We start from the raw sequence: 27523 nt of genomic DNA, 5'->3' as shown, positions 1-27523 counted from the left end.
GGATTAATATATGGATATTTTATGCAGGAATTTGACTCAACACAAATGGCCACTGCAAATGAGAAGGAATGTGCTGATCCCTGGAGAAGGGGAAACTGCTTTTCTTACTGTTGTAGTGACAGTCATGCAAGTGATTACAGGTATAACCTAATAATCCACAGATTCTTCTATCTCAACACGATAAGAAGGGCCCTTTAAATTAAAGGAAAGCACTCCTTTACATCTATTATAGGGCCAATTCTGTTTATGATTAGTTTCTCCAAAAGTTTGTAACATGAGCTCAGAAGGGCAATTGGACAATAACTGTCTACTCTGTCTTGCGGTTTACTGGGTTTCAGAACTGTAAACTTTACTTTAGCTTTAGCTTTTTTAAATTCTGGTGGAAGATGTCCACTAGAAAGTATGTCTGAGAAGAATTTGCCAAGCCACTTCCTTGTTTGTCTCTTAGAATGTATGAAAAACTCAGGATGGATGCTGTCAAAGCCAGGGGCTTTGCTACACTTCTAGCTAGAAACGGGTAGATATATAGACGATCCTACACTTAAGGTGCCAGGTTTTGACTTGCCTTGTCAGCACTGGAAAACTTTGAATAGGATCTGTACCCTACATGGTGTTTGTCAGGACTCAATGTTCAAACGGGGGCTAGTTTCTACCCCTCAATGTGATTGTGGGTTCTCCCATCAAACCATGTACCACATTCACAAAGTGGTTTGTAGAGAAAAACCAACTAACTAAATGGTTCACAGTCCTAAAAGAGCTCACAGTCTAAAAAGATACAGAAGAAACAGCCAATAGAAAAGACACTGCAGTGGGATAGATGCTCTTCGGATGATCATAATTGGATAATGTGCCTCTTAGGGCCCAATCCTATCCAACTTTTTAGCACCAATGCAGCCATGTCAACAGGGCATGTGCTGCATTCCATCTCGTATGATGGAGGGGCTGAAATATAATACTTATTAAATTTAAAACTATATTTCATATAATATATAATTAATTATATATTAATTATTCCAGTAAGCTTTTGATGTTTGATGGCTGCTTTTAATCTGTTTTTACTGCTGATTTTATTGCTGCTGGTTTTTTTACCTTTTTATTACTGTTTTAATGTATTTTATGACTTTTTAATGTTAGCCGCCTTGGGTGCCCTCTGGGGAGAAAGGTGGATTACAAATCAAATAAAAATTATATAATTATACATATAATATTACATGTAATAATTATATTACATATAACTTATTAATTACAAGGCCATGTACTGCCTGCTCACAGGGAAAAGGAGAACATTTAAGTTCTTTTCTGGGACTCAAGGCTAAAAAAAGAGGACATGACCAGGAAAAAAAGAGGTGTGATCACCCTGCTCTGATGGCACTATTGCAGCACAAGCCTAGGCATGTCTACTCAGAAGTCCCATTGTGCTCAATGGAATTGAGGGTGTAATCCTATATATGTGTACTGAGAAGTAAGTCCCAGTATATTCAGTAGGTCTTACTCCCAGCAAGGTGTGTATAGGATTGCAGATTTACTCAGAGGTGTGTGTGTGTATAGGATTGCAGCCCATCCTCTGTACACTTGCCTGGGTGTAAGTTACCTTAAAGTCAATAGGACTTACATCCTTACTTACTTATGGGATTGCAGTGCCAGGTAGAAGTCAAACCTATTACACACTGGCTCTGTGTGTGTTTTAGGATTGTGGTGCCAGGTGTGTGTATGAGAGGATTGTGGTGCCAGCTAGGAGTCAGGGTGTTTGTGTGTGGACTGTGGTGCCAGGTGTGAGTGTGTGTGTAAGAGAGAGGATTGTGGTGCCAGCTAGGAGTCAGGGTGTTTGTGTGTGGACTGTGGTGCCAGGTGTGAGTGTGTGTGTGAGAGAGAGGATTGTGGTGCCAGCTAGGAGTCAACCCTATTACACGCCAGGTGTGTGTGTGTGGGTTGTGATGCCAGGTGTGTGTGTGTGAGGATTGGGGTGCCAGGTGTGTGTGTGTGGGTTGGGGTGCCAGGTGTGTGAGTGTGAGAGAGGATTGTGGTGCCAACTAGGAGTCTCCCCTCTTAGACGCTGGTTGTGTGTGTGTGGGTTGTGATGCCAGGTGTGTGTGAGAGAGAGGATTGTGGAGCCAGCCCTACTGCAGCGGGGGTGCGCGTGCGCGCTCAGTGCTCGCCCTCCGCACAGAGGCCGGTCCCGCGGCGTCCGGCTGGGGCAGGGGCCGCGCAGCACCACCCTCCAGAGGCCGGACGCGCCCGCGGCGGCGGCGAGCGAGGCGCCCCTGGTGGGCTGCGCGCGAAGCGGGGGAAGTGAGCTCAGCGCGGAGCAGAGGAAATCCCGCCCGCGCCGGCCTGCGTGTTGTGCTGCGCTGCGCTGGGCCAGGCTGCGCTCGGCGTCGGGGCGGCACGACGAGGGCTCCTTGCGCTTCAGCGGCGGCGGCGGCGGAGCCTCGAGGGCAGCGAGTCATGTCGGACCAGGTAGGAGGCCTCGGCCGGCCGCTCGGGCCTTCGCGGGGCGGGGACGAGGCCCGCAGGCCGCCGCCGATCATCCCAGCCGCGGCTCCGGCTCAGCGCCCGCCGGCGCTCTCCGCCGGGGCTCCCCTCCCGCGGGCACACGGCCCTCCGCTGGCCTCGCCTGCGCCGCTCTCCGTTTTCCGCCCTGCAAGGGCCGGCGCCTTCGCTCCGCTGCCCTCGCTTGGGGAGCCTCGGAGCCGAGCCTGTGCCGGTCTACTCAGAAGTAAGTCCCGTTCTGCTCAATGGGCCTTACTCCCAGGCAAGTGCGAGCAGAGCCCTAGCCTGTGCGTGTCTGCTCAGAAGTAAGTCCCAGCATGGTCAGTGGGGCTTACTCCCAGGTAAGTAGGATAGCAGCTTCAGGGCCCAAGTCTATGCGTGTCTACTCAGGTCTCCCGAGAGCCAGTGGGGCTTACTCCTAAGTAACTGTGGACAGGATTGTAGCCTACTTTCCTGGGAGGAGGCCCCACTGACTCTAACGGGACTTACTCCTGAGTAGACATGCATAGGATGGGGCTCTGAGGCTGCAAGCCTGTCCACACTTGTCTGGGAGCAAGCCCCACTGACTCTAATGGGACTTGCTACTGAGCAGACAAGCATAGAATTGGGCTCTGTGCAACCCTAGGCTACAAGCCTGTCCGCATTTTCTTGGGAGTAAGCCCCATTGACTATCATGGGACTTACTCCTGAGTAGATGTGCATAGGATTGGGTTCCTAAGTGGGGTAGTATAATGGTGAGCAGGGGAGTGAGGCAGGAATGTGCTTGTGCAGGTGAGGGATGGAGGAGGAGGGTAAACAACAAAGGCCAAAGTTTTTCTGGCTTCTTTAGGGCCCTCCCCTTTCTGCTTTTGCTTTTATGTACTGTCAGAGGTTCAGAGGGAATTCTGTCCTCTTTTCAAAAAGAGAGCCCCTTCTGCCTAAGCCTGTGCATGTCTACTCAGAAGTCCCATTAGAGTCAATGGGACTTACTCCCAGGTAAGTGTGCAATGGATTGCAGCCTTCATGAGCATCCACAGTAAAAGAGATGTGTATGTGGTGTTGTGGATAGTACTAGGAGAACCTCTTTGCATCTGATAGTTTTTTTCCCTGTTTGTCTTGTGTAAAAGTCATTGACGAGGGTGTTACTTCCTGGATGGGTAAGTGTTCCTCCTTTTTCAGTGCAGGAAGGTGCTGTTTGAAAAACCACAGCTGCCAACCAACCACAGTAGAATTAGGTTGGTGTCTTTCAGAGCAGTGAAATGGAAAAGAGAACTTTCAGTGAATATCATGGAATAGATGTTTTTATTGTATTGTTTAGTGAGTACTTGATAGCTCAGAGCAGTGGTGTGCCTAAGGGGGGCAAAAACCGTGGGCAGCAAGCTTGGAGGGGTGGTGCAGCACCACCATCCACTCTCTCCCGAAGCAGTCAGCTGCAGATGGTATCAGTGTATTGATCTAAGGGCTGCCCCCTGGGAGCCTTCCTCCAGAACCATTCTGAGGGTCAGGAAGCTGCGCACAGCCTCCCTGGTCCCCAGAGTGCCTGAGGGGTGGCAGCAGGTGCGAGGGGCAACACCTCCAAGTAGGCGGTGGCACCCCCAGAGGTGTGCCCCCCAGGCAGCACAGTGGCCAGGATCGCCACTGCCTAGATCTTTTCCTGTCTGTCAGATTAATACTGCAAGTTAAGCAAAATCAGGTTATTCTTTCATGATAACCACTGTTTACAGTGTTATTTCCCCCTATGCTTTCCCTTTGTTTACTCTGCATAGTTCTCCATTTCAGTCTTGTATCCATCTCCAATTCTAAATGGCTGTAAAAGATAGAGGTATTGCTGTCGCTCATGAGCTGTAAACTTGTATTGCGTGAATCATTAGTGTTTTATTGTGGTAGTGGTTTTTCTATAATATTGCAGATTGGCTATTTCATAATTGAACAATGTTGTAGTACTGCATACTTTTTCAATTAAAGCTTACTCTACAGAATATGAAGAAATGCTGCTGATGAAATGGATACGATAAACAGTTCTCAGTGCTTCTCCATATTTGTTGTTTTAAGAAGATGTATTTGCTTACTTCTGCCTTGCCCCTTAGATTGGTGTGATTTGTAGGTATCAACACTGGAAAAAATAAATGTGTTCTTAAGAAGGTTTTTTTTTTCCCGACTTCAAGATTTCTCCTGGAGTAATTGTTCTGCTAAGGGTTTTCATCTGGGTTCAGGTATGGCAGTAAGAATATAAATTGATACAGTAGTAGGAATTTTCTAGTGGGAATCAGCCAGAGTTAGCGTTCATTAATCTATCATAACTATTTTGCTATGTTTCACTTAGTTCAGAATTCTACTTCCTCCACTTACATTCTTGGCTAAGTGCTATAGTCAACAGATGTTTAAACCTTTCAGACAGGGCGATTTTATTGCTTCTGATTCCTCTGATCTTACATTTCCCTGGCATGTTTGTTTTTCCAGGACCTTATGGATAGGTAGTGGTTTTTGTTTCTGGTAAAATAGGTTTACATTCTTACAGAACATGATGAGCTTGCTTCTGAGTAAGGTAAATAACACTCTGTTCAGACACCTCTAAGAATAGTTGCATTTTCAACTTTGCTGCTTGTCAGCATCACAAACTCAATTTTTTATGCTCTTGAACGAAGAGGATAATCTTGGTTACATTCACTTCTTGTGCAAAAGTGTTTTAACACGTCTCTTTGGTCATCAAACTCTTTATTGTAGGGTTAATTAAATGTGCAGCAAATATTTTGTTTTTAATAGGTTTGCCCAGTGTATGAAGACATATTGATGAATTTTAGGTTTGAGCAAAATGCCTGCTCAGCAAGAAATTGAATGCTTTTCTAAATGCTGAGGTAGCTGTCTTCTTACTGCAAATATTTTCTATATTATTTCATCTATTTTATGCCTGTCTCTTACAAGATAATTCTCAGTCCCTAAGTATGAGTTTCCCTGTCTGAATTCTATTTGTGCTACTGATTCTTTATACTTGTGCCAGGGTTAGTGCTAATTTCTAAAAACTTTTCTCATCTTACTAATGTATTACAGAGTTTTTCATACTGTCTTTTGGATAGCTCTGAGATTCCTTGGAAGCTTACTGGGGTTCTTCAGTGAGATGATTTTTAGCAACACAGTCAAATTTATGTAGAAGGCAAGATTGATCCTCTTTGCTGATGCACACTGCACACACACTGAAGATTCCTTAGTCCAGAACTTTTCAAACTGGGGTGTCAGGACGCCCCAGTCTGTGGATCCTGGCCACTTTCGCTTTAAGGTGAGGGGGCGACCTGAGGAAGGGAGGAGGCAGCAGCAGGATCCCCCAGGATCGTGCTGCTCAGGGGTTGCAGGGGCTTGGCTGCACATACCTGAGCCTCCTGCAGCCTCCCAGGGGTGCAGGGAGCCCTGCGCAACCTTCTGCAGGGCTCCCCACAGCTTTGAAAGTGAAAGCGGAGCGATCGCGCCTGCCTCTGCTGAAGTAGAAGTGGAGTATATGTGCAATATATGTGTGAATTAGAGTATCATAGTATATGTGTGAATTGTAGCATAATAGGCAGGTTGGAGTGATAAGAAGCTTGGGGGAGACCAGCAGATGGGGCTGCAGGTCTCCTGGTCTCCTTCTGAGGCCCACAGAACCCCCCTCCCCCGGTAAGGAGACCAACCCCTGGGTCCTTCAGGCGTCGCAGTTGCTGTGCCACCATCTGGGCACATTCCCCATCCCAATCCCTACCCCCACCAACACTAACCAGCTGTTCTCAACCTGCTGGAGAGTTTGAGAATTGCTGTTATGGAGCACTGTTCCTGCTAAGGTGCCCAGTGGTGAGGCTGCGCACCTCCCAGCTGAGCTTCATGCAGCACAGCAGCCTGGGGTAATGTGATAATGTCATCACTGAACATCACTGAACATCACTGAACATCCAGAGGTAGCATTGTCATGCTGCTTGGGTATCGAAGGGATCCACGCATTGGTGTGAACCCCATAGAGGGAACAGAGCTAGGGAGTATAACCCTACAAGTATGACCCTATAGTTTTCCCAAGATAGAATATGTCTCAAGTTTAAGAGCTGGTTAGAAAAGTGGGTGGTGGCAGTGCCCTCCTAAACCTCTTATCCTGGGGATATACATCTTTATGAAGCAGTCATGGTTAGCCTAGTGCAAGCAGAAGCTCCTCAAGTGGGGGCAAAGTATGTCTGGGTAAGTTGTCACCAGAGAGATGCTGGTGACAAAGAAGTGGAAGGAAAAGCTCCATTTCCTCGCATCCCACTTCTTGTTGGCAAAGTAACCTGCCTTGTTGAAGAGATGCACATTGGAGGTGGGAGATGTCAGATAAGGAGAATGGGACTTTTAATTCAAGGATTCAGAGAGGATAAACAAAGGTAATTCCCTGCAACAGCACCCTGGGGGCTACACATCCCTTTGTTTCCCTGGGAAGGGTATTTCTTTCCTTCTTACCCTTCCACCCTAAGTCATGAACCAGTTGTATAGAGTCACTGAAGTGATGCTGCAGGCCAAATAGGGAAGGGAAGAGTTGAGGAAGTTCTGAAACACCAGGTATTGCTCTGACTGGAACTTGAAGCCATAGTTCTTGCAATACAATTGCCTTAGGGCCTAAAAGAAATCCAGCTCAAAATTATACTCTGTTGTTCCTTTACTTCTGTATAAAGGGGCTGGACCCAGTGTGGACAGCTTCCTTGAGTTAGTGCTTAGAGCTTACTCTCTGTCTTACATTATCTACGAATTCCAAAATGCCTACCTTCCTAACTTGTTACAGTCTGTTTTGATTCTGTAGTCAAGGTAAAAGTGCCTGAGTGATGCACTCAGTGAGGTTCTAGTGAAAAGTGCCTTTTTTGTGTTGTGCTCAGTTCATGTCTTGGTTCCCTGTATGTGCCCCTGATTGTATGTACAGTGTATTCTAAATATGTTCGACCCTGTTTTGAAATCTGTCTTTTCCCAGTGCTTTCTTAATATTGCCAGTTATTTATGTAGTGCATTGCTTGTTTAGGTGTATATAGGACCTGAGTACTTTTAATTGTTGCTTTATCCTCTGTTGTGTAGATCTAACTGAGGAGAACCAGCCATGGGCTGTCTCGCCATCAATGTCCATCTAGAAGCAGGATGTGGGAAAAGTTTTTAAAACTACACTCCATCGGGAGCCACCTGGCTTTTATTTGTTTGTTTGTTTGTTAGCTGCCTTGGGTGCCCTTTGGGAAGAAAGGCAGAATACAAATCTATTAAATAAATAATCAAGTTAAAATACAAACAAACAATGATACAAATAAACATTAAAAATACAAAACACTTAAAAACAATTAAAACAAGATAAAATACATAGCAAGCAGATTAAAAGCACACAGTAAAAGACATAATTTATAAATTTATAAAAACAGTCCTTATAGTGCCTCAAAGGCTTTCCTGAATAAAAAAGTCTTCAGGCCCCACCAGAACGTTAATAATGAGGAAGCTGTCCTCAATTCAGAGGGGAGGGAATTTCATAGTGCAGGTGCCACCACCAAAAAGGCCCTGTTTCTGGCCGCCATTCCCTTCACCACTCTCAATGACGGCACAACCAACAGGGCCTCTTCTGATGACCTTAGAGAACGGACTGGACTATATGAAAGAAGGTGGTCTCTCAAAAACGCTGGTCCCAAGCCGTTTAGGGCTTTAAAGATAATAACCAGCACCTTGAATTGAACCCAGAAACGAATGGGCAGCCAGTGCAGTTGCTGGAGTAGCGGCCTGACAGTCAAACCGCCAGCCCCCAGCAACTACCCGAGCTGCTGCATTCTACACTAGCTGTAGCTTCCGGCCCATCTTCAGGGGCAGCCCTACATAGAGCACGTTACAATAATCTAATCTTGATGTCACTATGGCATGGACCGCCGTGGCCAGATCCTCCCGAGACAGGTACGGCCACAGCTGGTGCACCAGCCAAAGCTGGGCAAAGGCACTCCTGGCCACAGCCGACACCTGGACATCCAGGAGCAGCTGTGAGTCCAGGAGAACCCCCAAGCTGCGAACCTGCTCTTTCACGGGGAGTGCAACCCCATTCAGAGCAGGGCGATACTCCAGCACCTGCATCGTGGATTTCTGCACCAGGAGGACCTCTGTCTTGTCCTGATTTAATTTCAGCTTGTTCGCCCTCATGCAAATCCCAGCTGCCTCCAGGCAACACTCCAGGACACACACAGCCACCCTGGAGTCAGGTGGAAAGGAGAGATAGAGTTGGGTGTCATTAGCATACTGATGGCACCCAGCTCCAAATCCCCAGATGACCTCTCCCAGCGGTTTCATGTAGATGTTAAACAATGTGGGGGACAGTATAGAACCCTGCGGCACCCCACACCTCAAGGGCTAGGGTGCCGAACAGGAGTCCTGCAGTACCACCATCTGGGATCTGTCGGCCAAGAAGGACTGGAACCACTGCAAAACAGTGTCCCTGATTCCCACCTCGGTCAACCGCCCCAGAAGGACACCATGGTTGATGGTGTCGGAAGCCGCTGAGAGGCCCAAAAGGACTAGCAAGGATGCACTCCCTCTGTCCAGCCCTCGGTGTAGGTCAGCCACCAAGGCCGTCTCTGTCCTAAAGCCAGGTCTGAAGCCAGATTGAAAGGGATCCAGATAATCCGCTTCATCTAGGATCCTCTGGAGCTGAGACACCACCACCTGCTCGATCACTTTACCCAGAAATGGGAGGTTTGAGACTAGCCGAATTATCCAATATAGAGGGGTCCAGAGAGGGCTTTTTCAGGAGGGGGCGAACCACTGCTTGCTTTAATGCCAGAGGCATCACCCCTCCCTCAAGGATGAATTTACTACCCTCTCTGTCCACTCGGCCAGTCCCTCCCAGGCAGATCTAACCAGCCATACTGGGCAGGTGGATGGCCTCGCACTCCAAAGGATCTTGTCCACATCCTCAGGTTCTACAAGCAGAAAAGAATCCCACAAAACAGGATTGACAGGTGCCACGGGGACATCGCTAGACATTGTCAACATGGAGTCTAAGTCATGTCGAATCAGAGCGATTTTATCCACAAAGTGCCTGGCGAGTAGGTCACAGCGGATTTCCGTGTGTTCCTCCTGATTAGTTGGTGGGCTCTAATGCAGAAGACCCCCGTCTTTACCAGACTTCTTAAAAAAGGAGATCTAGAAAGAAATATTTTATTTATTTATAAATAATAACCAGAAAGACTCACAAAAGTTTATCTCACTATATTTACACATGCTTGCAGACTGAAGGAGCTGAGCTTTGTAGGGTTATTAACAGTATCTGATTTTTGAATAGTCTCAGGACTATTCTGTCACAGATGAGAAGCTGCACCTGCTGAAATTCTCTCTCCTACACAATAGTTAAAGGTCCAGGATCCCTAAAGTGGAAAGTTTGCCCACCCCTGCTCCAGAGGCTTTTGTCATCAGAATCCTGATAAGGCATCCAGATTTAGTTATTTATTGGATTTGTATTCTGCCTTTCCCCCCAAAGGGCACCCAAGGGGCAGATGCAGTGGCTGGTATCCTTTGTTTTCTTGTTTGAGGATCTTCTTTCCCAGTTGACCAATAATGGAGAATTTGACTTCAAGCCAGTTCATTGGACCATGCAGTCCTCCTGATTTCCAAAAGTGGAAACACATGACAGCATGGAAAGAGTTCTCTGAAGGCAGAAATTTTGAAAACATTCGTGCATTAGAATGTGAATATGTTGAGACATGATTTAATTAAAACGTGATTTAATAGAAGTGAGAGAGGGTAGCTTAAACCTCCACCCTGGATACAGTGTTGAAGTACACTCAATTTCTTTTAAATTCAATTTTTGAATTGATTTTTAAGTTTGTGAGGGACCCTTTGGAATTTACATACAGTACTACATGTCTGTAGCTGCTTGATCCATTGAAATGCATTTCTTAGTTTGCCAGATTTTTTTTACCTTGTATGGGAAAAATAATAGCTCATGTACTGTTCAGTAGTGTGCAGAGTGAAACTACCTGCAACTGGAAAATGTTTCTGCTAATCAAGTGTTTTTCTAACAGACTGCAGTGTTTCACATTTGCCACAAGTTATGCTTTTTCTTACAATACATAAAGGTGTAGTAACGTGAGTTTTGTAGGTACTGCTACTACTAAAAAAAAGTAGATCATCTGGATTATTAATTGAGAGAGCTCATCTCCTCTGTATGTAACACAAAGGGGGAACACACATTCAGATTTGAGCAAGCCATACCCTGCAAGTGGATGGGTGGAGCATACATTGTGATCTGTAGCAGGGACCTGCGATGAAGGTTGGCAGGTGAGGGGGAACCGCCCCACTGGAGTTCTTCAAAAAGTGCCCCCACCTCTGTGGCTATGAGCATGCAAATGCGCACGCTCCTGATACTGTTCAGAGCATGTGGGTTGTGAGTTGGGGTTGTCTGATCATAGCCATGGAGGCTTTTTTGAAGAACCCTGGTGGGGCAGTCCTGCCACCTCCACACAACGCGTCTCTGATCTATAGTAACTTAAAGAACTGTACCTAGATTCGTTCCAAACATCTGTTAGCTGACATGGTGAAGTAGTTTGTACATGGTGTCATACCGCTTGCAAATGAATGAATGGAATTGCCTTGGAAAGTGTTTACATGCACATTTCTCATGGAAAGCATACTTGTCTAAGATATTCATCTTTATGGACAAAGCTCTGCCAAACTAGGGAGTTTTGTGCATAATCATGCTTGCAAAATAGGAATAGATATTTGATCCGCAGGAGAAAGTAGTCTGTTTCTGGGAAGATCTGTACCTAGGTTTTTTTAAAAAAATGTTGTTTGTTGATTTTTCCATGTAGCTGACAACAGATTTTTAAGCTGTAGAAATTAAATATTTTAGGTTTATTATAGCTTACTTTGAAACCATTCAGTGGTCTGGTTCAGACATACTATTAAGCCATGATTTAGTGCCATCTTGCATGTAACAAGTGAAGGAAAGTGAAAGATTTTTATATTAATTTTAGAAGACATCACAGTTCTCTAGTTTGTTCTAAAGCTAACACTTTCACTCCACTTGCATGAGTTGGGAGGGGGAGAAATGAGGCCAGGGCTCTGTCTTGTGCTAAACCATGGTTTGATGTTATACTTGAATTGGGTCAGAGTCTATCGCTGGCTTCAGCAGTAATGCACAGCTATGGTTAATACTAGGGATGTTGAACTCGTTTCATGCAGAAGTCCAAAGTTAGCATTCATGGTGCCTGCTGAGGCCAGAAGTGATGTCATTAAGCAGAAAGTGACATCATTAAGCAGAGGATGGCCACAAATAAGCACTTTGGTATGCAGGAAGTCATTTGGTGCAAATGTCAGAAGAGAAAATGTGAAAATCTTGTTCATATTTTCAGGATATGAGAGAGTCCGAGCTCGGAGAGCCCAATTATAACAGGGGCCAGAAAGATTGCTTCATTAGTTTCATCTCCATGGTGCAGCAGCCTTATGGATCAGAGATTCTGCTTCCTTGATTCTATTGTTTGTCAGTGGTCCAGGAATTCAGGTTCTAGTTTGTTAATCCCGAACAACCCATGGTTTGTAGGCAAGCCTTGGGTTCAAAATAACTAGTTAAACAAGTGGTAATTTTTGTCTAGTGTTGGAACCCAGCTGAAATATTCAGGTAGTCAAGCGATGTGGTTTCTTCAACCAGAAATGAATTAAGTTTGTGGACTTGCTTCTCAGATTTAGCGCACTTCTAAGTAACGTATTTTTATCTTGCTTCGCAGTTTAAAAAAAAAAAATTAAAGCAGCTTATAAAGGTTTTGTAATATTGGATAACACGTTTCTCAGTTACTTTAATATGTTAACTGTGAAGTACCTTGAGCGTCTTGTTTCTGAGGAAGGAAGGAAGAATACAAATACCCTAATTATTACATTAAAGAATATTTGGTCTATCTGCTGGATCTGCCTTTATTTTTAATCATAACTAATAGTGAATTGACAGTTTTATTCTATCATTACCATACATTTAACATAATATTTCTTCCCCCCCTTTTCATGGCATTCTGATGAATTTTACACATGGAGGCTTGATCAAAGTGTCTACTGCGGAAATATGCAGAACGCTACTGTAGAACTGTCAAGTGAAAATAGTGTGCAGCTGCAGGTTATCAATGTCTCTGGGTTTTTCCCCCCTCCCTTCTAGGAAGCCAAACCTTCAGCAGAGGACTTGGGAGATAAGAAGGAAGGAGAATACATTAAACTCAAAGTCATTGGACAGGTAAGCTTTTGCATTCTGTTTAAGCCATTTCTGCCCAACATTGCATATACACAACAGGGACCAAATGTGTACACCTGTGGACTGGGAGGAAATGGGTTAAAGTAAGACTTAAGTATAACTGGGTGGACTGTCCCAACAGTGTGATTCTATGCATGTCTACTCAGAAGTAAGCACTGTTGAGTTTTGTTGAACTTGATGAGCATGTGTAGGATTGTGACCTTCCTCACATGCATGTACGTGTAGGTGATACCTGCTCATAGCATTGCATGTACATATGGCTTGTATCTATCTTGCTAAATGAATTTTGTATTTTGCAAGTATAGATGCATGTACCTCGTTGCTATTGTTGAAGCTGCCCCCTTCCCCAAATCCAAGCACATCTTGTACAGCCCAACACTTTATTTCACATGTGATTTGTCTTGCTCTGTGCTGTGGTGATGGCCTCTCCTTAAGAGGGAACATTAATCTTTAAGGTTTTGAGAATTTAATGAGAAATGGTCCAATTTTTAAACTTCTCTGATAATCAGTGTTTCTTGGAACACACGTGTAGGTAAATTTCCTGTATTACCGCAGGACAGGCATCTGCAGGATACTGTATCCTGTATTTCCTGCATCACAGCCCCCTACAAGTCAATCTCACAGATAAGTCGAGTGCAGGCTTTGAGCAAAAAAGTAGAATTTTCTATGATCCTTAGCTAAGTGGGGGGTTTAAACTTAAGGACGTATCTGACTAGAATGTTGTCTGATTTTACCCAAGGCCAGATCCTAAAAAATAATCTACCAGTAATTGTTACCTTAGAACTGTATAGTCTCTAATCTATTAAAAATTTAGTAAAAGATCCTAAGATACGTTTTATTCATTAACTTCTTAAATTCTGGTCTTCAGAACCTTTTTGTAAACACTATCAAAGTAAGTGCCTGTAAACAACATACCAGTAGAACCATTAATCCAATCCTTCTTTAAGGTGTCTGGTGTGTTAAGCCAGAGGCTCTACATACAACAGGGAGTGTGCTATTCAATTCACAACACAGAGACAAGCAACAAGGAATGAGCAAGCACAGCTGCACATAGTTGCAACCCTATTTACTTAGAAGTAGACCCATTGCTTTCCATGGTGGTATTCTTAAGTAATGGTGCACTGCATTGCAGCTTGGGACTTTGTTTCAGATGGAAATGAGGATTCCATCCTGGTGTTTTAAAAACCAGACCCCTAAACTGAGGGGGTGTGAAATTCTTTGAAAGTGACTTGCCAGGAACGTTCTGAGGCAGCAGCAAAAAGGAAAAAAAAGGAGGCATATTAACCTCTTCTCCAAACAAGAAGAGAGATGAAGGTGCTTATGGAAGTTGTGAGGAGTACAGTTCTGCACTTCCATGGCAGCAACCCTCATACGGACTACAATTCCCATAAGTGCCTTCACTTCTCTTCCTGTTTGGAGAAGCTAAAATGGCTGACTCTGAATACTGTAATAAATAGTAAAAATTCTCCTTTTTGCTCCACCCCTGTGTCCTGCTTCTCAGCCCAGTCCCACCCCCCCCCACTAACCAGACAGCTGGTAAGCTTCCCAGAAGCTTCTCAGAAGCTCCCAGAAGCCACCACCGCACTCACCGCACCAACCCATGCATAAGTTGACCCAGGTTTTCAGGACCAACTTTTAGGTATGAATTTTTTGACTTATAGGCGAGTATCTGTGGTGACTATGTTTGTGGTTAGGTACTAAGGTTAGGGCAGTGGTTTTCAAACTTTTAGGGAGTGTTACTCCCTTAATAAGTCTTTGGGGGAAGGAGCAAGGGCAGCGATGCGATCCCCAGGATCATGTCACTAAGGTGGATGAGAGGGGGTGCTTTTACTTACTGTGGGCAGAAGCAAGGAGCAGGAGGTGTGGGGCAGCCCTGCACAGCCCTCCGCAGGGCTCCCTGAGAGTTAGAATGTTGAGAAATGTGTATGCAAACCACCTCCTGCAAAACCAGAAGTGGTTTGCATGCTCCATTTCTAACAGTTGGGGAGCCCTGCAGAGGGCTGTACGGGGCTCCCCACATTAATAAAAGCACCCCCTCTCCCCCTTAGTGATGCAATCTTGGGAATCATGTTGCTGCTCTCACCTGTTCCCCCACCCCTTAAAGGGACAGGGGGAGCTTTACATGAACTGGTGAGTTGCTCCTGAAAAAGTTGGAATGTGGGGATTAAAGAAGCTAAAATAATAATAAATTAAGGTAAGGGTGAGGTACTTTACTAAATTATTTGGTGAATAAGGCTCATCTTGAGAGACTATGCATATTATAAATGTCATTGCACTGTAATTTCTGGTGTGAAGTGTTCTTTCCCTTAGCAGTGGACAAGACAGTGATGGATGAGTGTATATTCAAACCTGTCACTGGATTCAACACTGATGAATTTAATCTCGTGTGGGTTTATTCCCAGCTTGATTATTTATTTTTAGACTCCCTTATCACTGATTTTTTTTTTATCAGCTTGGTTTGAATCCACCATGCCTGCATTTTTTCAGCCTGTTGAAGAGAAAAAAAATATATGTAACTGTCCGTTGGAGGCAAAATTCAAGAGAGGCTGGAAAGCATCTTTTACTCTTAGTTGATAACCAGTCAGTTGCTGCAGTGGAATGAATAAGAATCACAAGGTGTTCTAGAACTGGAATTTTTGTACATTATAGTGCCAACAATCAGCTCATATGTTAGAGAGACGTGGGGAGCAGGACTTGTGCTTTGATTACTCCTTGCCTCTGCTGCAACTTGTGAAGTGGGTATTTGCACATCTAATCCATGGTAAACTGATCCCTGGAACTTGCAGATCTCACCTAGGGATAGATGTTGACATCTGAGCTTCGTGTGTTTCATGGGTTTCTCTCACTACTGCTTTTCTGTCTTCTGATCTAATGGTATGATAATGTTGATAGAGATTAGGATTGAGAGGTCATGGTTGTACTGGATAAATTGATGATGGTAAGTTGAAGCTGATGAAATTGTACCAAATTTCTGTAAGTACAAATACTGTGCAAACATTTGAAAATGCACACCATCTGTTCTAAAAAAGAACAAATTAGATAGAATTAATTGGATTCAGACTTCTCATTAACCATTAGTGTATACAGACATGCCCCTGTATCCGCAAGGATTCTGTCCTGGGGGAACCCCCCATACATGAATTTGCGGATACGGGGAATGCCTCCCTCCCCTTTTGGAGGTGAGTTCTGGTCCCCTCACCTCTGGAGGGTCTCTGGTGTGCGTTTGCCTGAGGCTTCTGCAGGGCTCATAATGACTGTAGTGGGTGAAAAAACATCACTTCTGGTTTTTCCGAAAAACCAGAAGTTACATTTTTATGCCTTAAAAAGGCATTATAAGAGCCAGGGCTTTCCTGGCTGGGCTCAGAAGGCCCTCCGGAGGCAAGGGGAGCAGAGCTCCTCTCACCTTTGGAGGGGCCATGTGGGGGTTCTGGACCTGATGCACAGTTAACTGAAACTACGGATATGTGATCTGCAGATATGGCCTCCCCTGTACATAGTGAAGAAATGAGCAGCCAAGCAAATGACTATAATTTTATATTGTGAAATAGCTGTTTCAAATAAGACAAGTATCTTTAATAATATGATGGCCAAATATATTTATCTTCTCTATAGGATAGCAGCGAAATTCATTTCAAGGTGAAGATGACGACACATCTAAAAAAGCTTAAAGAATCTTACTGTCAGAGACAGGTTTGTGAAGTCTGGGAACATGACCTTATTCCTTAAAATGCACTTGAATTTTTTTCAGTTCCTTGAAAGTAAAAGGGAGTGGAGTGGGATAGATAAATGCAACAAACTGCTGTATATATGGAATGAACAAGGTATATTGTAGCATACTATGAGGTTTTTGGTGATGATGCATCTAGTAGTGGTTCCCAAACTGTGGGTCGCAACTTGATTTTTGGTGGGTTGTGAAACTGACAAACTGATAGCTGATAAAGAAAATGTATTGAGCCCTGTGGAAACTAAAAGGAGTAGCATGTGATCATTTACTCAAGAGTAGGTGAATGTGCCAGTTTGAAGGGCAGGCCAAAGGGAACACAACCCCACCAGAATAGTCCTGATTTGATGAATGCAGGCCCCAGCAAACTTTTGAGAAATGTCCCTGTCCAAGCTACCAAAGTAAAAGTATTGAGCCTTATAGAAAGTGAAACTGAGCCACATGGCATGTTTACTTGCAAGTGTTGAATGTGCCTCAGCTCTTTTCAAAGGCCAGGCAAAGAGGAATGCAAGGCCACCAGAATGGTCCTGATCCAATGAACATGAAGCTCAAAAAACACTCCACAAGGTGGTTCCCCCACCATCATAAAAAGGATAAAAACAGAGGCTTGAGTGGTTGGTAAAACAAAACAGTTTTTAAAATTCTCATAAAGCTAGGTGGGTCCTGATAGTGTCATTTTAAAAAGTGGCTCCTGGAGCTAAACTGTTTGGAAACCACTGTGTTATAGCATTCTAAACCTTCTCATATGTTTCTAAAGTGTTGAGGGTCCAGCTGCTCTAAGAAAAGTTGAAGGGTCAGTTTGACTGAGATTAAAACATTATGCATTCCCTAGAGTCAGGAGGAATTGTTCAGAAAGGTAGCTGGAAAGTTGAGGAGGAGTCATTCCAGGAAGTAGAAAGTCAAGGGCAGGGCTGAGAAGCAAAATGATTGATAAAGCAGGGCAGAATAATCAGTGGAATTAGAAGCAAGGGCATTATGAAAGTATGATTGGTGGAAGCATAAAGAACAGAGTAGCCAGGGCTTTGAGAATATGCTCATACAGGGCATAAGGACAGGAGTGGCTATAAATTTCCTAAAAAGAATGGGTAGTCAAATGGTTTTTGGAAACCAGAGAACTAGATCAGGAAGGCTAGTGGGTGAAGTTGCCCCTTCTTGTGTGAACAGAAGAAGTTCTTAGTATGCAACGTTATGTTCATACATTGACCAGGGAACCCACAACGTGGTACTAAACCCTTTGTGTGACTCGGTGAAACTTTCAGAAAATGCAAGTTACATATTTTACTGGAGGATTGCATTTTAACATCTGATCTTGGTGAAAGCTCTGATGATTTCAAATTGTGGCTGCTTTCGGGATCTGTAGTAATTCTGGTTAATGTGACCCTTTCTATAGAAGAAAGGGATATTACTTATCTCTGTAGATTCCTATAAAAGATTCTAAGTTCTTGTGATTTGGGTGAGTCCATAGTATCTTTTCCAAGTGTAAAAAAAGTGTATTTTCAGTAATTGACATCTGTAGGACTAGTCTAGAGAAAGTGGTTCTGAGGTAAATACATATATACGTATATTGAGTGCATATGAACATCACAGTAATGCTATTTCAGATAGCAAGCAGTCATTAACACTTACATTGCTAAAATATCTTTTTTTTTTTCTTACATGTTGCAGTAAATGAGTGTGACTTTCTTCTTTTCCTATTCTTTCTTTAGGGAGTTCCAATGAATTCACTCAGGTTCCTCTTTGAGGGTCAGAGAATTACTGATAATCATACTCCAAAGGAGGTGAGTTCTTACAGTGAGCAATTCTAAACAGCAGCTCCAGCATTTTGGAAATACGCTGTGTGGTAACTTCTGTGTCAGTTAGATCCTGACATCAACGTTGGGACGGCTTTAATAGGTGCTTTCTAAAGAAGCTTGTTTTTAAGTACACCCAGGAGCTTGCAAGATCCTCAGCATGTTTTCTTTAACCAGTAGCTGCCTCTTCCCCACTCCATGCCAAGTTGCTAGCTGCTTTTTAAACTCCATCAAGTTTCAGAAGTTGCTTGTCATGTAGATACTATCCAGGAGATAATGTCAAAGGCCCCACTGTACATTTCCCCAGATTATTTATAATACTGCTCTTCACCTAAAAATATATTGCAATATATCCAGTAATCACAAACCCAATGGCTGTGCAGTAAGCTCTGTATGTGTTATGATATTTCTTACTCATACTATCTAACTGAAGGATTAGATGATAAAGCTGGCGTCTACATTCTCTGGGGAAAACCCTGTCTACTCAAAACTCATTGAGGCTTGCTAGTTAAAACAAAATTAATTCTTGAACTCGGTACTCAAAACGTTTGTTCTTGTTTCTGTGATTGACATACAGTTAGGTTTGCTCGAAAGCCTGTGTGATGGTGTGGTTAGAGGATTAAGCTAAAACTGGATTCAAAGCTCTGCTAAGCCATGAAGCTTATTTTGTGTCCTTGGTCCAGTAACTACCTCTCAGCCTGACTGCTGTTGCAAGGCTAAAAAGAGGGACGAATGAGGTATTTCACCCTGACCTCTTTAAAGGAAGGGTGGGATATAAAGGTAGTAAATACGATCTTGGACTTTGAATATTACAGTGAACCCTCGATTTAACAGATTTTGGAAATAATGAACATTGCTTGCTTCTTTAAAGACTAGTCACATGTTTTGCATATGCACTGATGTGCAGCAAGAGCATTGTCATAAGTGCATTTGGATTTAGCAGGCTTTCAGCATTAATGGACACCCCTCCCTCCCAACAGTCAGTTAAACTGAGAGATCACTGTAGTGCTTATGTCCTAAAAGTGTTGTGTTCCTCATGGCCTGATAGAGTAAAAGTGATGAATATTTATTTTTTATATCACATTTTAATACTACCTTTGCTCCAAGCTCAAGGTGGTATAGTCACAGCAACCCTGTGAGGTAGGTGAGAGATAATGACTGGCCCAATGTCACCCAGGAAGCATCATGGCTAAGTGGGGATTTGAACCTGGATCGTCCAGATCCAAGTCCAACTCTCAAACCACTGCACCGTATCATATTGAGACATAGCTCAAATCCATTCTACTTACTCAGAAACAAGCCTCATCGCTTCTGTTGGAACTTGTCCAAGTAACTGTGCTTAAAGTTGTACCCTGAATATAAAATAATCCATGTCCCTAAAATTCACCCATCTCCCTAAAATTTGAAGCTCAAATTATCAACAGTTCCAGACTCTGATGCCGTTGCTATAGTGCCTGCTTAAAGAAAATAGTAATATCTGGCTTTCCAAAGAGGTATGTTTGGGACTCAGTTTTTTATGGACTTCTGCAGGAAGGAAGTTCTGGAGTCGGCCTGCAATTCTAAGGTGCCCTTATTTGTGTTCATAAGCCATATGGATGGCACTACCTAGTGGTAGGTCTTGGTAACGTAATGGTAGATCCAGTTCCATAAGCATTTTGGACTTAAACAAGGAAATGTTAAAAGTGCAATTGAGAAAACGGAGTTTAAAGTATTTTAATTTCTTTTTTTATGACAATTTAAATAATCCACATATATACCTGCTGAAATGTTCTATTGTATAACTAGTTCTATTGTAGAGAGCAATAAATAATTAAACAAACCCAAATAAAAACTAGCTTGAGGTTACAAAAACAGTCCAGTCTAAGAGAACAGAACTAGGAGGGAAAGGACCTAGGAAGGGCCAATTCCCAACCCATTAAGAGCCCCATTAGGCTAATCCAAGCAGTCCATTCAGGAGCCTGCAGAGTAGGTCACGCCCATCAGCAGCCATTTGCCTTCCTGAGCTTTTGTAAACTCACCTGGGAAGGCCAGCCCCCTTTCAATCAGGAAGGAAGGAGGGGGGAGGAGCCAGCCAGGAGTATAAAGCTAGGCAGGCCATCGCGTGAGGCTCTCTGCAGACGCGTGTGGCCTCTGGGAACCCAGTGCCTCGGGAACTAAGTGCCAGGTAAGGCACAAGAATTTAGCATCTGGGCGAGTTCAGCAGCAGGGCGAGGAGGCCAGGGCCCCATACGCTGCCCTTCCTCTTCCCTTGAGAAGAGGGCTGCTATCCAGTGTACGGTTTTTAAAAGGACCCCTAAATAAAACAACAACAACAACAAAAAAGCTATGCAGTCAGACAGCCAGCAGCAGGGTGGGGGCTATCCAGTGTTCTGCATCGAGTGCCACATGTATGATTATATGCCTCTGGGGCATAAGTCATGGGTGTGTCCTCGATGCAAGGAGCTCCAGGCTCTCAGGGAACGCGTCCGCTCCCTTGAAGCCTTGGTGGCCGACCTGGAGAAGCGCAGGCAGCCAGAGGAGGACCGTGGGGAGACTTCTGGGGACGATCAGGCTTCGTCCCAACCTCAGGCGTGCAGCTCCTTGGCTGCCCGGGTGGGAAGTCTCGGGACTGGAGGACGTCATCCTGGAGAGGAGGGAAACAATCCCCTAGGGGGGATCCCTTCTCCAGGGGATGGGCCCGTATCCGAGCGCACTCGGGATACTCCTCGGCGGGAGGGGGGTCGGGGGCTTCTTGTAGTGGGGGATTCGATTATTAGAAACATAGAGAGGGGGGTTTGCGACGGATGTGAGGACCGCATGGTGACTTGCCTGCCTGGTGCGAAGGTTGCGGACATCACTTCTCGTCTAGACAGGCTGGTAGACAGTGCTGGGGGAGAGGTAGCGGCTGTGGTGCATGTCGGCACCAACGATGTGGGCAAGTGTAGCTGGGAGGTCCTGGAGGCCAAATTTAGGCTTTTAGGCAGGAAGCTGAAAGCCAGGACCTCAAAGGTAGCGTTCTCTGAAGTGCTACCTGTTCCACGCGCAGGGCCAGCTAGGCAGGCGGAGATCAGGGGTCTCAATGCGTGGATGAGACGGTGGTGTAGGGAGGAGGGGTTTAGATTCGTTAGGCACTGGGGAACGTTTTGGGACAAGCAGGGCCTGTACAAGAGGGACGGGCTCCATTTGAACCAGAATGGAACCAGACTGCTGGCGCATAACATTAAAAAGGTGGCAGAGCAGCTTTTAAACTGATCCCTGGGGGAAGGCCGACAGGAGCCGAGGGGCATCCGGTTCGGGACTCCTCATCCCTATGGGATGAGGATGGGGAGGTTAGAGAACAACAAGACAAAGGCAGGGTAGGAGAAGAAATTGGGAAAGGTAGGGAGATGGGATGTGATAGACGGTTTGGCACAATGAGAGGATGCGGGGACAAAGGAGCGAATAAGCAGCCCATCCTGGGGCATTCCGTGTATAAATGCTTTTATGCGAATGCCCGAAGTCTACGAGCAAAGGTGGGAGAACTGGAATGTCTGGTGACAAGGGAAAATATTGACATAGTGGGCATAACGGAAACCTGGTGGAATGCGGAGAATCAGTGGGATACCGCAATCCCGGGCTATAAACTCTACAGGAGGGATAGGCAGGGGCGTGTTGGAGGTGGGGTGGCCCTTTATGTTAAGGAAGGGATAGAATCCAGCAAAGTAGAGATTGAAGGTGGGTCCGACTCCACCGTAGAATCTCTGTGGGTTAAATTACCAGGCTTGTGCAGCGATGTAATACTGGGGGCGTGCTATCGTCCTCCAGACCAGAAATCTGATGGGGACCTTGAAATGAGGAAACAGATCAGGGAGGTGACAAGGAGGGACAGGGTTGTAATCATGGGGGACTTCAATTATCCTCATATTGACTGGGTCAATTTGTGTTCTGGTCACGATAAGGAAACCGGATTTCTTGACGTGCTAAATGACTGTGGCTTAGATCAGCTAGTCACGGAGCCCACCAGAGGACAGGTGACTCTGGATTTAATTTTGTGCAGTACGCAGGACCTGGTCAGAGATGTAAACGTTACTGAGCCATTGGGGAACAGTGATCATGCTGCGATCCGTTTTGACGTGCACGTTGGGGGAAGAATACCAGGCAAATCTCTAACAAAAACCCTTGACTTCTGACGGGCGGACTTCCCTCAAATGAGGAGGCTGGTTAGAAGGAGGTTGAAAGGGAGGGTAAAAAGAGTCCAGTCTCTCCAGAGTGCATGGAGGCTGCTTAAAACAACAGTAATAGAGGCCCAGCAGAGGTGTATACCGCAAAGAAAGAAGGGTTCCACTAAATCCAGGAGAGTGCCCGCATGGCTAACCAGCCAAGTTAGAGAGGCTGTGAAGGGCAAGGAAGCTTCCTTCCATAAATGGAAGTCTTACCCTAATGAAGAGAATAAAAAGGAACATAAACTGTGGCAAAAGAAATGTAAGAAGGTGATAGGGGAGGCCAAGCGAGACTATGAGGAACGCATGGCCAGCAACATTAAGGGGAATAATAAAAGCTTCTTCAAATATGTTAGAAGCAGGAAACCCGCCAGAGAAGCGGTTGGCCCTCTGGATGGTGAGGGAGGGAAAGGGGAGATAAAAGGAGACTTAGAGATGGCAGAGAAATTAAATGAGTTCTTTGCATCTGTCTTCACGGCAGAAGACCTTGGGCAGATACCGCTACCCGAACGGCCCCTCCTAACCGAGGAGTTAAGTCAGATAGAGGTTAAAAGAGAAGATGTTTCAGACCTCATTGATAAATTAAAGATCAATAAGTCACCGGGCCCTGATGGCATCCACCCAAGGGTTATTAAGGAATTGAAGAATGAAGTTGCAGATCTCTTGACTAAGGTATGCAACTTGTCCCTCAAAACGGCCACAGTGCCAGAAGATTGGAGGATAGCAAATGTCACGCCTATTTTTAAAAAGGGAAAGAGGGGGGACCCGGGAAACTATAGGCCGGTCAGCCTAACATCCATACCGGGTAAGATGGTGGAATGCCTCATCAAAGATAGGATCTCAAAACACATAGACGAACAGGCCTTGCTGAGGGAGAGTCAGCATGGCTTCTGTAAGGGTAAGTCTTGCCTCACAAACCTTATAGAATTCTTTGAAAAGGTCAACAGGCATGTGGATGCGGGAGAACCCGTGGACACTATATATCTGGACTTTCAGAAGGCGTTTGACACGGTCCCTCACCAAAGGCTACTGAAAAAACTCCACAGTCAGGGAATTAGAGGACAGGTCCTCTCGTGGATTGAGAACTGGTTGGAGGCCAGGAAGCAGAGAGTGGGTGTCAATGGGCAATTTTCACAATGGAGAGAGGTGAAAAGCGGTGTGCCCCAAGGATCTGTCCTGGGACCAGTGCTTTTCAACCTCTTCATAAATGACCTGGAGACAGGGTTGAGCAGTGAAGTGGCTAAGTTTGCAGACGACACCAAACTTTCCCGAGTGGTAAAGACCAGAAGTGATTGTGAGGAGCTCCAGAAGGATCTCTCCAGACTGGCAGAATGGGCAGCAAAATGGCAGATGCGCTTCAATGTCAGTAAGTGTAAAGTCATGCACATTGGGGCAAAAAATCAAAACTTTAGATATAGGCTGATGGGTTCTGAGCTGTCTGTGACAGATCAGGAGAGAGATCTTGGGGTGGTGGTGGACAGGTCGATGAAAGTGTCGACCCAATGTGCGGCGGCAGTGAAGAAGGCCAATTCTATGCTTGGGATCATTAGGAAGGGTATTGAGAACAAAACGGTTAGTATTATAATGCCGTTGTACAAATCGATGGTAAGGCCACACCTGGAGTATTGTGTCCAGTTCTGGTCGCCGCATCTCAAGAAAGACATAGTGGAAATGGAAAAGGTGCAAAAGAGAGCGACTAAGATGATTACGGGGCTGGGGCACCTTCCTTATGAGGAAAGGCTACGGCGTTTGGGCCTCTTCAGCCTAGAAAAGAGACGCTTGAGGGGGGACATGATTGAGACATACAAAATTATGCAGGGGATGGACAGAGTGGATAGGGAGATGCTCTTTACACTCTCACATAATACCAGAACCAGGGGACATCCACTAAAATTGAGTGTTGGGCGGGTTAGGACAGACAAAAGAAAATATTTCTTTACTCAGCGCGTGGTCGGTCTGTGGAACTCCTTGCCACAGGATGTGGTGCTGGCGTCTAGCCTAGACGCCTTTAAAAGGGGATTGGACGAGTTTCTGGAGGAAAAATCCATTATGGGGTACAAGCCATGATGTGTATGCGCAACCTCCTGATTTTAGGAATGGGTTAAGTCAGAATGCCAGATGTAGGGGAGAGCACCAGGATGAGGTCTCTTGTTATCTGGTGTGCTCCCTGGGGCATTTGGTGGGCCGCTGTGAGATACAGGAAGCTGGACTAGATGGGCCTATGGCCTGATCCAGTGGGGCTGTTCTTATGTTCTTATGTTAGGTTTTTAACAAGAAAGAAACTTTCTACAAGTTTATGATGTGGCTTATGGCAATCAAAAAATGAAGCTAAATGCTACGAAATTAGAACATCTGTTTTTGTGTTTTGCTATTTTACAGCTTGGAATGGAAGAGGAAGACGTGATTGAAGTTTATCAGGAACAGACAGGAGGCCATTCAACAATTTAGGTCGTTTGCTTTTTCCCCCTTTATCCTTTTTTATTTTTAAATAATAGTTCTTTTGTAATGTGGTATATAACACTGAATTGAAACTGGCACCCCAGCCCCATACCAGGGGTTTTATTTCCAAATGTCTGTTCTGAATTCTTGTACTCATTATACACTATCATTTGTTTTTGTTGTTCTGAACTCTTGTGATCTCCCTACAGTTGTACTATTTTCCCTGTTTCCTCTTTAGAAATACACCCACCCACACATACATTTGTGTGTTCACAAGGCTCATGTATTTCAAGCACGTTAACAGATCTGCCAGATGGGCTAAAGTTCCTAATAACTTCCATATCGACCCTGAAGTTTTGATGTGTGACTTTTACTTGTGGATTTTAAGATACAAAGGAAATGAAGCTTTTCTAAAATCTAAACAACGGAAGGATTGCGTCTTCAGATTAAGAGCTGTCTTCAGCGTTTGCTGATGACCTGGGAAGGAGAAGTATCCAGATGTTGATGGGAAAATGGTTTTTTTCCCCCCTGGTAGTATATTTAAAATGACTTCACTGAAGATAACGTGGAAAAATGTACCTTTTGTTTTTCTTTCATCAGTGAGAAAACTTAGGAAAGTTTTGATTCTTAGTAGATCATTCACACACCTTCATGCACCAAGAGTTGGTAATGATTTTTACATTGTTGTACCTTTTGGCCGAGGATGTGGTTTTGAATGGACTTAAACTGTACTAGCTTCCCTTTAAATAAATGAGAGAGTCAAATTTATATACATCTGCATTTTTTTTTTTGAAAAAACTGAAGCTGGAAGACTGTTTGGCAGAAGCAGTGAAAAATGTTAAAGGAACATTGGTTTTGCACATTGACCAATGCTTGAGAACATTATAGTTTAAAAACTGATTTTGTTACAGTTTGATTCATCTTGTGATCTAGCACCCTCCTTGTTGCTCGCTCTCAAATTTTAAAATAGTAATCAGAGTTTATCTTGAAGCTACTAACTGTTGTATTTTGTACATGCAATGTGTGCCTCCTGAATTCTGAAACTTCATGAAAGTTGTAAACTCTTTGTTTGTAACACTTCATAACATTATCCTTGCGTGTAAGCTGTTAAGATGCACCAAGGCTATGATTTCTCGGAAAGTTAGGTGCAGAAGGGCACAAGAGTATGGGAGTTAAGTAAGTTCTGACTAATGTCCCATTGATTTCAATGCAAGCTAAGTATGGCTTATTTTTTGCTGTACGAGCCCAAGTGCTTTGTGTTGCCTTGGATATTTTTGAATTCATTCTAACAAATCTTCTATTCTGTGGAAATTAAAAAAAAACAACTATGTGGATAAGCCATGCTTGATGCTTACTAAAGTTGATAATATGACAAGGACCAGATATGCTAGTGGAATCATAGGTCTAAGATTAAGATCATCACCCTTGAAAGCCTAAAGTTTTGATTTCAGCCTGTGCACCACATCCTATTTCCACGTATGTAGGAAAACAGCGAATGGACTTCCAGAAAGCTGATGTCTTTGTATGTGTGATTGGGGTGTGGGTACTTCTGAAAATACTTACCAAACCAGTGCTCTCCTTACATAAATAGCGATTGGTCAGAGCAACTTTCTGAAGTAAAGATTTTGGTGATTTTTGTGGCGTCTGTTCTGTGAAGTAGTATTCTGAAATGGAAAGCTGCTCTCTTTAAAGATGATTTGTTTTCTAACCGATTGTCAAACTCCAATACTTTCAACTTTCCCCCCTGTTTTAGTAAGTTGCATAACAGTGTCCTAGAAAACCTGTCATGCTAGAAGAGGGCCCTTTGGCTCAGAGTTAGGGAATGAGGATGGCAGGATAGAAACATGTTGCTCTACCTCTGCTTTTTTCCCTCCTTGCAATGGGGAGTGGGAAGAACTGAAACTGAGACTGCGATGTTCCTAAGCATGTTTAACAAATCATTTAATTGTGAGTTTTACTTTTTTTAAGCTGGCACTTATTGTAAAGTGTTAAATGGATCTTCTCCAATGCTTGTAGTTTCCATGTCCCACTTCTGATGCCTTTTTGTACACATGCTAAACTTTTTTTAAAAATTAAAATTTGTTTTCAAAAATCAGAATATGGGGTTAAGTGTTATATTAACCAGTTCATGCCTCCAGGAAAAGTTACCATGAGTGCAAAGGAAATGGAAATGTGTTTTAGCTTGGCGCTTTGCTTTTTCGGTCACTGCTGCAGCTTCCAGATCAGTGAAACATCCACTCAGATGTATAGTCCATGAGGCTGGTGCCAGTCAGCTCATCCCCATGTTCTGGGGGAAAGATGTGGGCAGCATTCTTGTATTCTGTGTGAATCATACAAACATTAGTGAGGTAGGGAGAATGCTTAGATCGGAACTTTCATTACATATAGTGTTTCTCTTCATCTTAGGCACTGTTGACTTGTAAGCGAATTCAACTTCACGTAGTCAGCAAGCAAAAAACAAAATAGCAGTGTAAGTAGTGCAGGTGATTCAGCTTGCCATTCCACTTACTAAATGCATGCCCTTGAGTGATTGAGATCAATTTCTGACTGTGACTAGTGACCCTCGGCCTTTGAGTGAACCCTGAGCAGACATCACAGGGAACCCAGGATTATACCATGGGTCTATACAATGTATTCAAGTCTAAGGCCTATGCTCTCCCCTGCTCCTCTAATCCCCTTCATGCAAGTAGGAAGG

At 44.3% G+C, this 27523-nt stretch overlaps 1 protein-coding gene across 1 annotated transcript; it reads left to right on the top strand.

The window, feature by feature from the left end:
- The first annotated feature begins 2172 nt into the window (after positions 1-2172).
- Positions 2173-26926, top strand: SUMO1 (small ubiquitin like modifier 1). The gene is made up of 5 exons (XM_066636337.1): positions 2173-2457; positions 12608-12682; positions 16313-16390; positions 18128-18199; positions 24769-26926. The coding sequence occupies exons 1-5, from the start codon at positions 2446-2448 to the stop codon at positions 24835-24837; spliced, it is 306 nt and encodes a 101-aa protein (XP_066492434.1). The 5' UTR covers positions 2173-2445; the 3' UTR covers positions 24838-26926.
- The last annotated feature ends 597 nt before the right edge of the window (positions 26927-27523 follow it).

Source organism: Tiliqua scincoides, chromosome 1 (assembly GCF_035046505.1).
Source record: "Tiliqua scincoides isolate rTilSci1 chromosome 1, rTilSci1.hap2, whole genome shotgun sequence".
Lineage (NCBI taxonomy): Eukaryota > Metazoa > Chordata > Lepidosauria > Squamata > Scincidae > Tiliqua > Tiliqua scincoides.
Note: the sequence above shows the minus strand (reverse complement) of the source record. Positions and strands in the feature narration are given on the sequence as shown.